The sequence below is a fragment of the Poeciliopsis prolifica genome, unplaced genomic scaffold (assembly GCF_027474105.1).
Source record: "Poeciliopsis prolifica strain line A6 unplaced genomic scaffold, Auburn_PproV2 SCAFFOLD056, whole genome shotgun sequence".
NCBI lineage: Eukaryota > Metazoa > Chordata > Actinopteri > Cyprinodontiformes > Poeciliidae > Poeciliopsis > Poeciliopsis prolifica.
Genome location: NW_026562431.1, coordinates 597,689 through 609,979, shown reverse-complemented (window position 1 = coordinate 609,979; position 12,291 = coordinate 597,689). Strand labels below are relative to the sequence as shown.

General features: G+C 40.8%; 1 protein-coding gene across 1 annotated transcript in view; it reads right to left on the bottom strand.

Moving 5' to 3' along the window:
* Positions 1 to 2,113: 2,113 nt before the first annotated feature.
* The window catches only part of itgb5 (integrin, beta 5), a 50,875-nt gene continuing 40,697 nt past the window's right edge, over positions 2,114 to 12,291 (bottom strand). Inside the window, exons 12-16 of the mRNA XM_055059898.1 lie at positions 11,971 to 12,193; positions 11,254 to 11,354; positions 4,821 to 4,940; positions 3,364 to 3,530; positions 2,114 to 2,735 (exon numbers count right to left, since the gene is read on the bottom strand). Coding sequence (XP_054915873.1) covers positions 2,646 to 2,735; positions 3,364 to 3,530; positions 4,821 to 4,940; positions 11,254 to 11,354; positions 11,971 to 12,193 — 701 coding nt within the window. The 3' untranslated portion in view covers positions 2,114 to 2,645. The remainder of the gene's footprint in view (positions 2,736 to 3,363; positions 3,531 to 4,820; positions 4,941 to 11,253; positions 11,355 to 11,970; positions 12,194 to 12,291) is intronic.

Here is a 12,291-nt window from a genome sequence, read left to right as displayed (position 1 = left end):
CAGGGGTGTCAAACTCCAGTCCTCAAGGACCACTGTCCTGCATTTTTTTGATGTGCCACAGGTACAAAACACAGGAATGAAATGGCTTAATTACCTCCTTCTTGTGTAGATCAGATCTCCAGAGACCTGCTAATGACCTAATTATTCTATTCAGGTGTGGTGCAGCAGAGGCACATCTAAAAGTTGCAGGACACCGGCCCTCGAGGACTGGATGTTGACACCCCTGCTTGTTGCTCCAACGCCTGAATAAGACACCAACGTCTCTTCTGATTGGCTGACAGATGATGCGCGCCATGCCATTTAATTTCTTATTTAACAGAAACAACATTATGGCAAAATTGTGTTTTTTCAACATTAGCAGAAGAAAGATTTGCTCTGATTTGTAATGGAAATGCAGATACACATGATCTCTGCTATTAAGGTACACAATATAGTGACACGGTGAATTTAAATGACATCACAATAATGATCTTTGAAAGTATTTAAGAGTTTAAACTGACATGAAGCTCAGTTGCTAGGCTGTACCTTGACAACACAGTGGAAGACGATATGCGTGTCTCAAACACACCCACTCAGTTTAGTCATAGGTATTAAATCATTAACATGGCCTGACGCTGATCTACATGGTGACACAATTACAACCAAATCAAAGCATTCCTTTTGGACCTAATTTGTTTTCTTGGCTGTGTTTCTCACTGTGAGTCACTTAGAATCTTAGGCTACTGTTGTAATAGAAGATTCCCTGGGCAAAATAAAGGCTTTACCTTGTCAGTATGTACAAGTTCTGACTTGCACACCATCTTTAAGGACTCTAAGTAGGATGGCCATTTAGAGACAAGAGATATGCATTCAAGACTTGAAGCAAACTGTCACTCTGTGACACTCTGTCCACTGTAATTCTCTAATATCATTCTGCGAAGGGTCTTAATTGCAATTTGTGTCAATAATTCATGAGAGAATCCAAACCTTCCCTCCCTTCTAAGAAGACGGGTCCCAACAGGACTGAAAGAAGAGCGGTCCTCACACTTAATCAACTGGGAACGACTCAATGTTTAAATATAACAGAGCATGTGTTTTCAGTAACAACAGAAAGGATGCTTTGACCGAGAGATGCACCAAGAATTGATCTGGTGATCAGAATCATCAGGCTAACCTGTGACCTGCCATTAGAACTTCAAAAGTCCCATATTTTCCCCCATGTGAATAGACACTAAAAGTAAACTCTTCCAGGTCACTATAAGTAGAACACTCTGGTTGTTCTTAAAGGTTCTGTGTGGTTGGGCCCATTGTGTGACGATAATACCTTCATTTTGATCTCAGTCTGATGTCGTCCACCCCTCCTTGTCACTACCCCCCTGGCAAACCTTTCATTGCACTCTACAGGCAGAACAGAATTTTGTGATTATTTACACAGAAAGGTGCTGGGACAGTGATGTTGTGTAGCTCTGACTACTCAGCTTGCAGAAGCTCCTTTTTTCTTGGCTCGGTGCAGCTTGTGGACTTTGAAGAGTGTGTGCGAAAAAGATCGTTTTGAAACCACATGACTGCGAGTCGACAGTTCGACTTCAGGTCGACCATACTGGGTCCTTTACTGAGTCAAGAAAGCTCAAACTAAAGTCAGAAGAGGCACGGAGACGTTTTACAGAATGCGTTGAAACAGAACAAGAGGTCAGTAAGTAATGGGAAACCAGGGCAACGGTGCACTGGTTTCACTTTTCATTCAACTGGTGAATGGCTAACACCAGACATCACAGCCAGTTTAAACATCAACTCTCTCACTGGCCACCACCTCTGCTCCTCATTTGTAGATGACATGATCACAACAGGAAGGCAAGAGGAAAATATGTTCAATGCTCATTATAAATCTTTGTGTATTTTAGTTCTTAAAGGGAATCCAGAATCAGTCAAACTGGGGTCAGCAGGTCAAGCTTTATAAAAAACTGGGAGCTAAATTCTGATTGGAGCTTCTCTTTGAACTCAAGGTGTGGCAATTTGGTTCCCACTGACATCACAAGACAATACTGAGGAACCCGAGTGCAGTCAGTTCATGTCCAGGTGTTAGTTTGTTAATGCCCTGCTATTCAGATTAACAGAAGAGAGTGCAACTGCATCATGTGATCAACCCAAACATATCTTTACAGAATTAGACATTTTAAGACCATATGTGCAAAATAAAGGTAAGACATCTGTTGCTTAGTAAATATTAGTAAATATCAAATGATCATTACAACCTTCTTTAGAAATATAAGCTAGTAATATGCTGCAAATCAGAGTCCTGCTGAGTGAAGAGCTCATTTCTCAACTGTGTCTTTAGTATTTCTGAAAATATGGAAATATAAGCCAATATCCTGTACAGTACATGCTGCCCTATGTGGTTGGAGTTGGGAGTTTATCTTGTGTAAGCTGCACATCCACAGTTTGAGTCTGTTCCACGCTCTGAGTTTAATCGTCTGTTTGAATCTCTTCAGGAACAAAAATATGAGACTCAAAGTCTTCTGGGTTCGTTTGAATTGTTTGTCAGCAGCGTGGACAGGCGGAGAGCAGAGGGAGGGAATAAAGCAGGGAGGGGTATGTTCAGGCTGTTGTCCTCTGTCATTCAGGGGTCTGTATGTTGGACCGGTCCTGCCGTGCCCCGTGCAGAGGGATCAGTGGACCCCGCCGTTAAAAGACTTCTCAAATGTTTCCACTTCTGCAAAGTGAGTGGTGATGGGGTCCTTGTACAGAGGGTTGGATGCCTGGAAGAAAAAAAAAAACATTTAAAAAAGTGACGAGTACTACAATACACTAAGTACAAAAAAAGATCAATAAGTACAATTCCTGCATAAAAATTAAAATAAAATTAGCATTATGACGTGACAGAATAATATGAGACAATCTGTGAAGAAATCCATACTTGCCGGCCCTCTCCCAGTGCTAACTACAGAACGACACCAGTCAGAAACAACCAATCAGAGCCAGCAGGAGGGTCTTCGTGCTGTCAATCATCTTTGTATACACGCTGCTCACACTCTCCTCCTTTCTCTCTGCGATGTTACAGCTGGTTCACTACAACATGGCCTGCCATGAATGCTAAGGCTAGTTAGCATGGCCGCTGACAACTGTGAATAAACTCTTTTCTTATACTGCTCATCTGTCTCATAGCAAACTGTCACAACGTGGTGACAACGTGGTGTAAAAGTTACATACTGCATCTTTAATCAAGCTGCACAAAGTTCAGGATGTTGACTCTACTGTAAATGGGACATAAATATCCACATGGTTAGGACTGTTCGGCTGCTGGGTGCCACCAACACAATGGTCAGAAAGCAGTTCATGCTAGCTAAAGCTAATTCTGGTAGAAAAGACCGGAGACGTCTTCCTTACCATGAGGTACCGGGCGCGGACCCGAGCGCTCTGGAAGCGCGCAAACTCTCTCCGGTCGTGTATGGTGATGACCAGTTTCCAGGTGGCCAGCAGAACCACTCCCACCAGTAAGATAGTGCCCACCACAGCCAGTAGGACCTTTAAGGCAGACGGACCACCTCCACACTCTGCGCCAGGTGTCGTCCAGTTAAACAGGTCACAAAGAAAGACAAGATGTCAGGTTTAGATTCATAATAGACTGAAAAATATGAATACATCACCACGGTAACAGATTTACCTGCTGGGAGGTTATTTTTTTTGAAGAAACTGAGTTTCAATTTGACCTGAAGCAGATGTTCTACATCAGTTTTCCCCTCCTAAACTCAGTTTTAAATCCAAGATGAACTATTTTAAGACATCTTCCTTGATTGGATTTGCTCATTTAAAGAAGATTGTCTAAAAATTGTTGCTGTCATGAAATTACTTCATTTTTAAGTTATTTGCAAAAGCTCTCTCTGCTGACACCGTATCCTGGTTCCGAATAAATGTGTTAAAATGTGGTGAACTACAAAACCACAGCCCAGGTTCAGATGAAGGTTCTCAGATCTCGGTTCCAGTTTCAATGTAAACTCAGGGTTACCAGATTGCATCTTTGTTCTGTATAACATTCAACCACAGCCGTCCGCATCATCCCTGCAGACGTCCAGATGGAACACCAAAAATTATATTTTACATGTAATACGTGTTTGTAATATGCATTACAAACATATAATGCATCACTTACGTAATTTACATATAATTACAGCTAAAACAAAGACTCATTCTCATTCAGCTTTCTTTAGGCCCGTCCAGTCTAAAGGAAATTTATTGAGACAGTCTTGGGAAAAAGGGAAGTTCAAACCAGATATTTACGTACACCCAAAAAAGAAAAAGAAAAAGTTTATTCTCACCATCTGAAGTTAAATCAGACAAAATTTCTTTAGGTAAGTTAGATTTGCCTAAATTATTTCTATTTGCTGACCTGAAACAAGAGAAGTTTGGTCTGATTTCACAGAAATCAGTGAGAAAAAATAAACCAAAGATTTTAATTGGTGAATGTAAATGTCTGGTTTCAACTGTAGGACTGGAAACAAAAGTCAGAATTATTATATATTTTTTCTGTCAGTGGCCCTAATCCTCTTCTGTAGATAACAGCCAAGTCTGTAGCAGGATTTTTATTTTTTAAAGTTGACCCTGCCAGATAACATAAAGTAGGTGGAACAATTAGAAACTAGAATAATATTTTCACATGCTATCAGGTTGGTTTGGTAAACTTTTCACCTCTTAAGAAATAAAATCTTGATTTGAAAACCGCCTTCCATTTTCACTCAGGTCGTTTCAGTCTCATTCCTGAACTAATTGTTGTGAAACATTTAAGAGGGACAGAAAACCCAAAACAGAACTCATTCAGTTTTAGTTGACCGAAGTGAAACACTGACCCGGCTCCTGGAGTGCGGTGAGGATGGAGCGTCCGCTGGCGTGCTCCAGGTACGTGAACTTCATCACACAGTCGTTGTCCGTCTTATACACACACAACACCGCTGCAGGGTCCTCATTTTCTGCACAGCAATGGAAGACAGGAACAGGAGTTTTTCTCATCGGTAAATAAACAGAGGCGATGAAGTCAATTGAAAACATCAAGGTCAAAACAAAAAACTGAAAAAAAAGGGATCATTCATGGCAAATGTTAGTCGAAGCAGGTTTCTAGTTTGTTTAGTTGCTTTGCGGACATGAGACATGAAAAATATTTCAGTGATTCAATTCCAAGTTTTAGGGTCACGATTTGATTCAGAAACAAATTTTAATTCAGAATCCAGTTGTTCTATTCAAACTGTCTGGAAAGTCTGTTTAAATGATGACTGACAAGAGGAAAGAACAGTGAAAACAAACAGAACATTTACTTCATTCTATCCAAATTCCATCAGTTTATATTTAAACAGAAATACAGGATAAAATTCTGCAACTTCTATAACCAGTATTCAGGTTTCTTAGCTGTGTCCTTAGCTTTTTCTTGAATAAAAAACAACATTTAAAAACATGACCCAAAATATACAAACAGTAAGTGAGACGGCCCTCTCTGGTGGCAAAATGGACGTGTCCGAATACGAAGTGTACTCACAAACATAGACATACAAATTAAACACATTAAATAGATTTTTGTTTTTTTATTGATTAGATTTTTGAATCCATTCAGAGTTCCCAGAACTGGGAATTATGATTTTCTTTTCCCCTTTAGTGTTGAATAAAGGAGAAGGAGGATTCTCAAACACTGCCTGATGGTTTGTCAGGTCACAGCTTTACCAAACAAGACCCTCATTTCTTGATGGTGGCGCTGACTTTGTGGATGTCCTTGTTTTCAGTCAGTCTAGCCCCAAACCTCACGAGGGAGGGTGAGGCCATTCCTCCTCCCTTCTTCCCTCCGGCCCTCCTCTTCTATGTCATGCACAAAGTATCCGGAACGTACATGTGGAGTCCATTAGGGCCGCTCAGATGGCTGGAGTAGCAGAGAATGCAGAGACACGTCAGACTTGGAAGCGGGGCCATGCCGGGTCGCAGTGGAATGTTTCTGAACATCTCGCTGCAAGCGCCATGCTCTCAAACCAACGGGGGATCATTGACACGTCCCCTACACATCCAGCCACCGCTGGGAGGCTGGGAGGAATGGAAGGACAAAGTCAGGGACATCAGACTGCTCCACTCTACTCCACTCTGCTCCACTCTTCTCTGGCCACTCAGGCTCCATCCACTGGCTTATGGGAAATACAGAATGGAGGGGCGGAGCCTGGCAGAAGGTGTATTTGCTCAATGGGTGGACGCAGGTGACTGATGAGGTCTGCGGAGGATCTGAGTGTGAATGGAGGAAACCTTTAACCCAATGAGAGGGGCTGCAACAGGTGGAGAGGCTCTGCAGTTTGACACCTGACACCTTTGTTCATGATGTAACAGATAGGCCAAGCTTTGAACAACTCAGAGTGTTCAATCCATCTTCTAAACCAGACCAGGGCAAGTCATGGCCCACTGACAACCTTGCTAGTTAAACTGAGAAAGCAACAAGGATGTTTCACAAAGCTCCACTTTTCACCAGTTAGGAACATATTTGTAATATCCCACAAAAATGTAAGATATGGTAAGTTACTCTCTGATGGGGAGTTTATCAGACGCTGCCTTTGCAGTTTGGACTGGTTTCTTTGGGTCTGGATGAAAGTAGTGATGTCTTTGAATGCAGACTGATCTAACTGAGATATAACTATTTAGCAAATAATAACAGCTAGGCTTTGTTAATTAGATGACTATAGTTTTACCAGAAAGCATATGATCCCAGGATACATGTACCTTCTGATCATCAACGCTGAAAATACTGGTTAATGCTAATAAGTGGATACAGGAATATAAAGGGGAGATCTCACATCAGATAAAAGCTGGAGATATTTAAGGCTTGGGAAAAGCTGACGTCTGCAGAAAACATTTCATTTTAGCCTTAGCCACATCAACGGCGCAACTAAAGAGACTCATATGGAATTATAATAACAGGAAAATATTCTCTGGTTATGTGTGGTAACTCTAAATCAGGCCTTCCAAAAATAAAACAACCATGACTGAAGACTTGCTTCACTCTTCTGAGATGCCCGTCACAAATAGGGCAAATCAATATTTTATCCTGAATATATAATTTCATGCTCAAGTATAACAAACCAACTAAACAGTAACAGACCAATCAGCTGAGCAGAGACTCAGCTGTTGATAAGCTCTGAAGGGTGATTGGAGAGTTACTGAAAATCTTAAAATAAAGTTTTATAGCATAAACATTTGTGTAAAAATGGAAAGAAGCTTGCAAACTAATATTCTGTTGGATTCTAAACTACTTGAGGTGTAAAAATGCAACAAGCTCAAGAGAGGTTTGGATTCATGAGAGTCAGACCAGGTGAGTTTGTAACAATTTTTTCCAAATTAGAAATAAAAATAGTGAAAGTTTAATAAATTCCAAATCATATTATACAGAATCTTCAACCAAATTGACTAGTGAATATTTTCTGCAGTGTCCATGTTCAAGTTTAATCAGTTTCATATGTTTGTATGTTTCACCAGATTCCTCAAGCTACAAGTCGCCAATTTAGCAACGTTAGTAGCTAACAGCTAGATGCCTATGTTGTTCTCACTGTGCTTAAAAATCAAATTTCTTCTGTCTCTGTGTCACAATATGTTTTTTCTAATGAGTAACTAAAACTGCTGCAAATAAACACTTCTGAAGGCTCCTCTGGTGTTTATGTTTCGCTCGCCAGTCTGTCGACTGTGAAAGAGCAGGACAAGTCAAGAGCTACTTACTTTCTTATTTCATTAGACATGGAGTGCAAGTTGTAAAGCACTCCCCTTCTAATCCGGGGTTTATTATAACTGCTTAGGCTGATGGAGCTTTGTGAGACAAGAAATACTGCAGCATTTTAAAATCACAAGATCTTGTTACACCCTTAAAAACAACATTTTAGCCTTTACTGTGGCTAAAATGTCGTTTTAATTTTTAGTTTAAATGAACGCAAAAGTGTGGATGTATAACTTGAAAATCAGAGTAGGCCAGAGTATGAAGTGGTATCAGTGGGGAAAATCCTAACCAGTGCACCTCAACATTTTACTCACACGGCTTCATCAGTCAGCTCTCGTTGGATGGAACGGTCATGACCAAAACCGTCTCACTTTAATAAAAAGAACCTGAAAAGAATTCCTGAGGACTTCTCCGCTTTCCCAGATGACCGGGTCACTGGGTTTGTTTGGATCTTCTTTCTCTAAGGTTTGCTTCGGGTTAGTGACCCTTCCTCTTGATTACACACCACAGACCATTTTATCCTTCTAAAGCAGCACTGGCAAAGCTTTGTTCTTACCTCTGAGCAACACTCAGACAATATCCGTGGTATGTCTAAAATTGATTTCCAATTTTTGTAGAGGTGTAAGTATTGAAAGCTTCTGAAGACAGAATTATTACTAGGTCAGAGAAATATTTCAAAGTTAGAAAAAAAAAGTAACTTTTATTTATTTATTTTTTTACTTGAATTTCCACCAAATTCCCAGTGTTCCAACTGGAAGTCAGAAAGCCAGAAAGGTAGATCCACTAACTCAACCAAACTATGAAGTGAAAAGAACTCTCTGTAGCCATCTGAGACCAGGATGCAAAAAAGAATAGTTTCCAGAAAAGTTTGGTGTGAAAAGTTTTCTGGCGAAACCAAAATAGAACATTATGAACTGAACTCCAAACATCATGCCTGGAGAGGAAACAGGAATTAGTCACCTGGTGAACAACATCCCTCATGGTAAAACATGGTGGTGGCTCATCATTCTGTGGGATGCATCTTTGTAGCAGAAAGTGCACAACCAGTCTGCATAGTGGGTAAAATGTCTGAAACCAGATGTATAAAGTTTCTTTAAGAATGCTGTGAACCTCAGACTAAGCAAATGAGAGAACTCACAAGATTCAGTGAATATCCCTGAGTGGTCTAGCCAAAACCTGGACTTAAATGGGACAGATCATCTCCGGGAAGAGCTATAAATGGTTTTTGGTGCTGTTCATACGACTAAGCTTGTGAGGACAGAAAAGGCCTAAACAAAGGCTGTGACAGGCTTCTAGAAGCATCCTGAAGAAGTGTTGAGGCTGTGAAAGCCATCAACATGTGGAGTTCCTCACATGAGGACTGGAAACAGATTTCTGACTGGCACATTTCTAAACTGAGGAAGAAAGAGCATCTTAAAAAGAAGCAGGTTTGTAGCCATGGTTACAGCCAGTCATGCTAATTTCTTGCAGGTTTTGCTCACATTCTGCTCTCTTGTTGTATTGTTTTACTATGAAATAAAACAATACAACAATGTGTGGTTAAAAGTCCATCTGGTGACACGCACTGCAAATTAGCTCAGGCTATTAATGTCACAGTGCTTGGTATTATGCATACTAAACACTTGCCCCCATTCGAACACAACAGACTAATAATCAAATGTTTTTCAACCAGTACTTAGCAAAGACTATGAAAACCTTTGCTGATGTGAATCTTTTACTTTCCATTTTTAGAAACACTGGGTGGTCACCAGAATGTTTGAGAATTGAGTTGCTCTGTTCTAGGCTTCTTCAGACTACAGTCAGTTCTGATTTTATTTATTGTGATCATGTTATTATTGAACATATCTATGAGCTCACAGCACAGCAACATAGATGTTGGGGATAAGAATATCTTAATAAGAGACCAACGGTGAGGAGAGACGATAGCTAAACAGAGGCTGAACCACTAAAAGTCTGCTGGAAATTAGGAAGAAACCACAGACAGTAAACGATGGAAGCAGCCACAATGAAGTCACCCACTGGCTTTAGATCCCAACTATCAGCATTTAGTTGTCACCATATTGGTATTGGAGCAACAATGACAAACCGTGACTGGGTAAAAAGCTTCAAGACTAAGAAATTCATCGATGAGCTGGAGCATTGATTGTTGGAGTCTGGGCATTGCTCTGGCCTGTTGTGGTGAATACAGTCAGCCTCCAAACCCTCACCTGAAAAACTCCAGATCCCAGATGCAGTTGGTTAGAATTAACAGCCTTAGGAATCAAGTGAGGAGCTCCTTCATCCACCAGGAGCTAGAAACTCTTCTGCATTGTAAAGGAGTCGGCTGACATCAGGACACCTGATCAAGATGCATTCTGGGTGAGTACATGGTAGAGGGACTACAGTACCCTTAAGCTCTTACCCTTAAGTGGAATAAGCTGCTACTCGGACAACAGTATGCAGATTTTCCCTAACTGCTGACCGTATTAAACTACATGAGTGGAGTTGGAGCAACAGGCACAGTTACATGTTCTTTGCTTTAGAAGTGAGCGTGCATGGATGGCCAACTGACCTCATAAATGATCCCTGAGAATGAAAAACATGTTTCCAGTTCAAAGTCATAGTAACAGGCTTGATTTGCTTATCAGGGATTTCTACCTTATCTTAACCAGGACATTCTCACTCTTTTGTTTGAGAAAGGTGTAGCTTAACACACTTACAGATTGTTTGGAATTTTCTGGTCAGTTTCCTCTCAGTGACAGTCAGTGAGATGAAAGAGATGTTTATTTTTAGCGATTATGTTCTCTGTTCCGGTTTGGTTCCATGTTCTACTTCTTTTCTCCTCCTTCTCAACTGTATTCCTCTCTATGGTAACATCTTTAGTATGTTAAACTGGTAATTGACCACTGTTTTTAAAATCTACCAAACATTCAATTTCAGAATTTGTGTCCCACCATATGTTACTCTTAGATTAGTGCTAGTAGCAGCGGAGGCGACAGTTTTCTGGGAAGTTTTCGCCACTTCTGGGGTGTGTTTGTGACTCTTGCCAGAAGCTTTGATCTTCTCACACTCTCTGCAGTCTCAGTGCCAAGCCTTTAAGCACAAAATGACCGTAGCATTGTACAGGATGGCAACAGCAGCGCAAGAGGCAAATATGAACGTCATCCAACCAACCAGACATAAATTTGCACTTACCCACGATAGATGCAAAAACAAAAGCTGTTTCTCCATAGCTCTAGATGGGGTATGTGTGTGTGTGTGCATATGTGTGTACTTGTATACTGTACATATAGAAGTCTATAATAACCTTCACCAACAAAGGCAAGTCATTTGTGGAGCATGAAGACATTTTGCTGGTTCTCTCTATTTTCCAGTTGGAATGTGTTCTACTAGTCGAGTTCAAATATATTGGTTAAGGTTATGAATGTACTTGTAATGTTAAGTCATGGTCAGGGGAATTGTCTGGGATAGGCATAAATGCAGGTACTAAAATGAATGGAAGTCAATGCAAAGTTTGATAGAAGTACAAGGATGCATGTGAGTGCACGTGTACATATGCATGTGCATTTACTCACCAAGGCTCTCCACAGTCATAATTTTATCCTTGCACAAGCGCTGGCAGGTCTCATTGTCTGCGAGTCTACCAGAGTTGAAAAGCCGACACTCAATACACTCCCTGGAGCAAAGAAGGGGGGAGGTCAAAGTTCACAGAAAGAAACGTAATAATGAGCCCAAATTTACTTTTAATCCAGAAATTATCTCCTATATCTAAAATGATTCTAAAAGAATAGACAAATGTTTTTAACATTTCACTAATGGATCATTTTGGCCAAATATTAATGACCAAATTCATGTGAAATGAACTTTCAGTTAAAACCAAAGGTTTATATTCTCTGAGTAAAAAGAAAATTTTTCTTCTCTCTGAAGTTAAATCAAACCAAACTTCTGTTTTAGGTCAGTTAAATTTTTTACCAATTTTCCTCTTTGCAATTTTTTAAATTATAATTCGAATTTATCTAAATTATGTATATTTGCAAAACCTTCTCTGGTGAAGATGCGTGACGATGAGAGAGTTCTTTTATTCAAAACTATTTCAACTTACAGTAACAGGCAGTTATTCAGTGTAAAAACTGTGGAAAATCCTGCCTGTGCTGTCTACAGGGTTCATTATTTCAGATGGACGCTTTGCCATCAATATTTCACGCCTGTTACCTGTTGACCAAACTAGTCCCTGACGTCATAGCGCAATACTGAGTGTGTATTTTGTTTCTGTGTGTGTGTGTGAGCACCACCTTTTGGTGCCGCAGGCATCGGGGCAGGTGGGGCATTTCTCGCAGGTCTCTCCAAACGCCCCAGGCTCGGTGCACTGACAGCGGCCGCACACGCAGCTCCCTCGCCCACTGCACATCTTCCCGTCATCCGAGAAGCAGAGCGACGTCTCTGTGGAGCAGTTACAGTTGTCGCCCACGAAGCCAGCGTGGCATTTGCACTCCCCACAGTGGCATTCTCCATGACCTGGAACGACATGAAAGCAGCAGCAAAGTGAGAGAGGGAAGCATTAAGGAAGCACAACCACAATGCTTTCCACAAACACTGGAGACCTTTTCACCAAA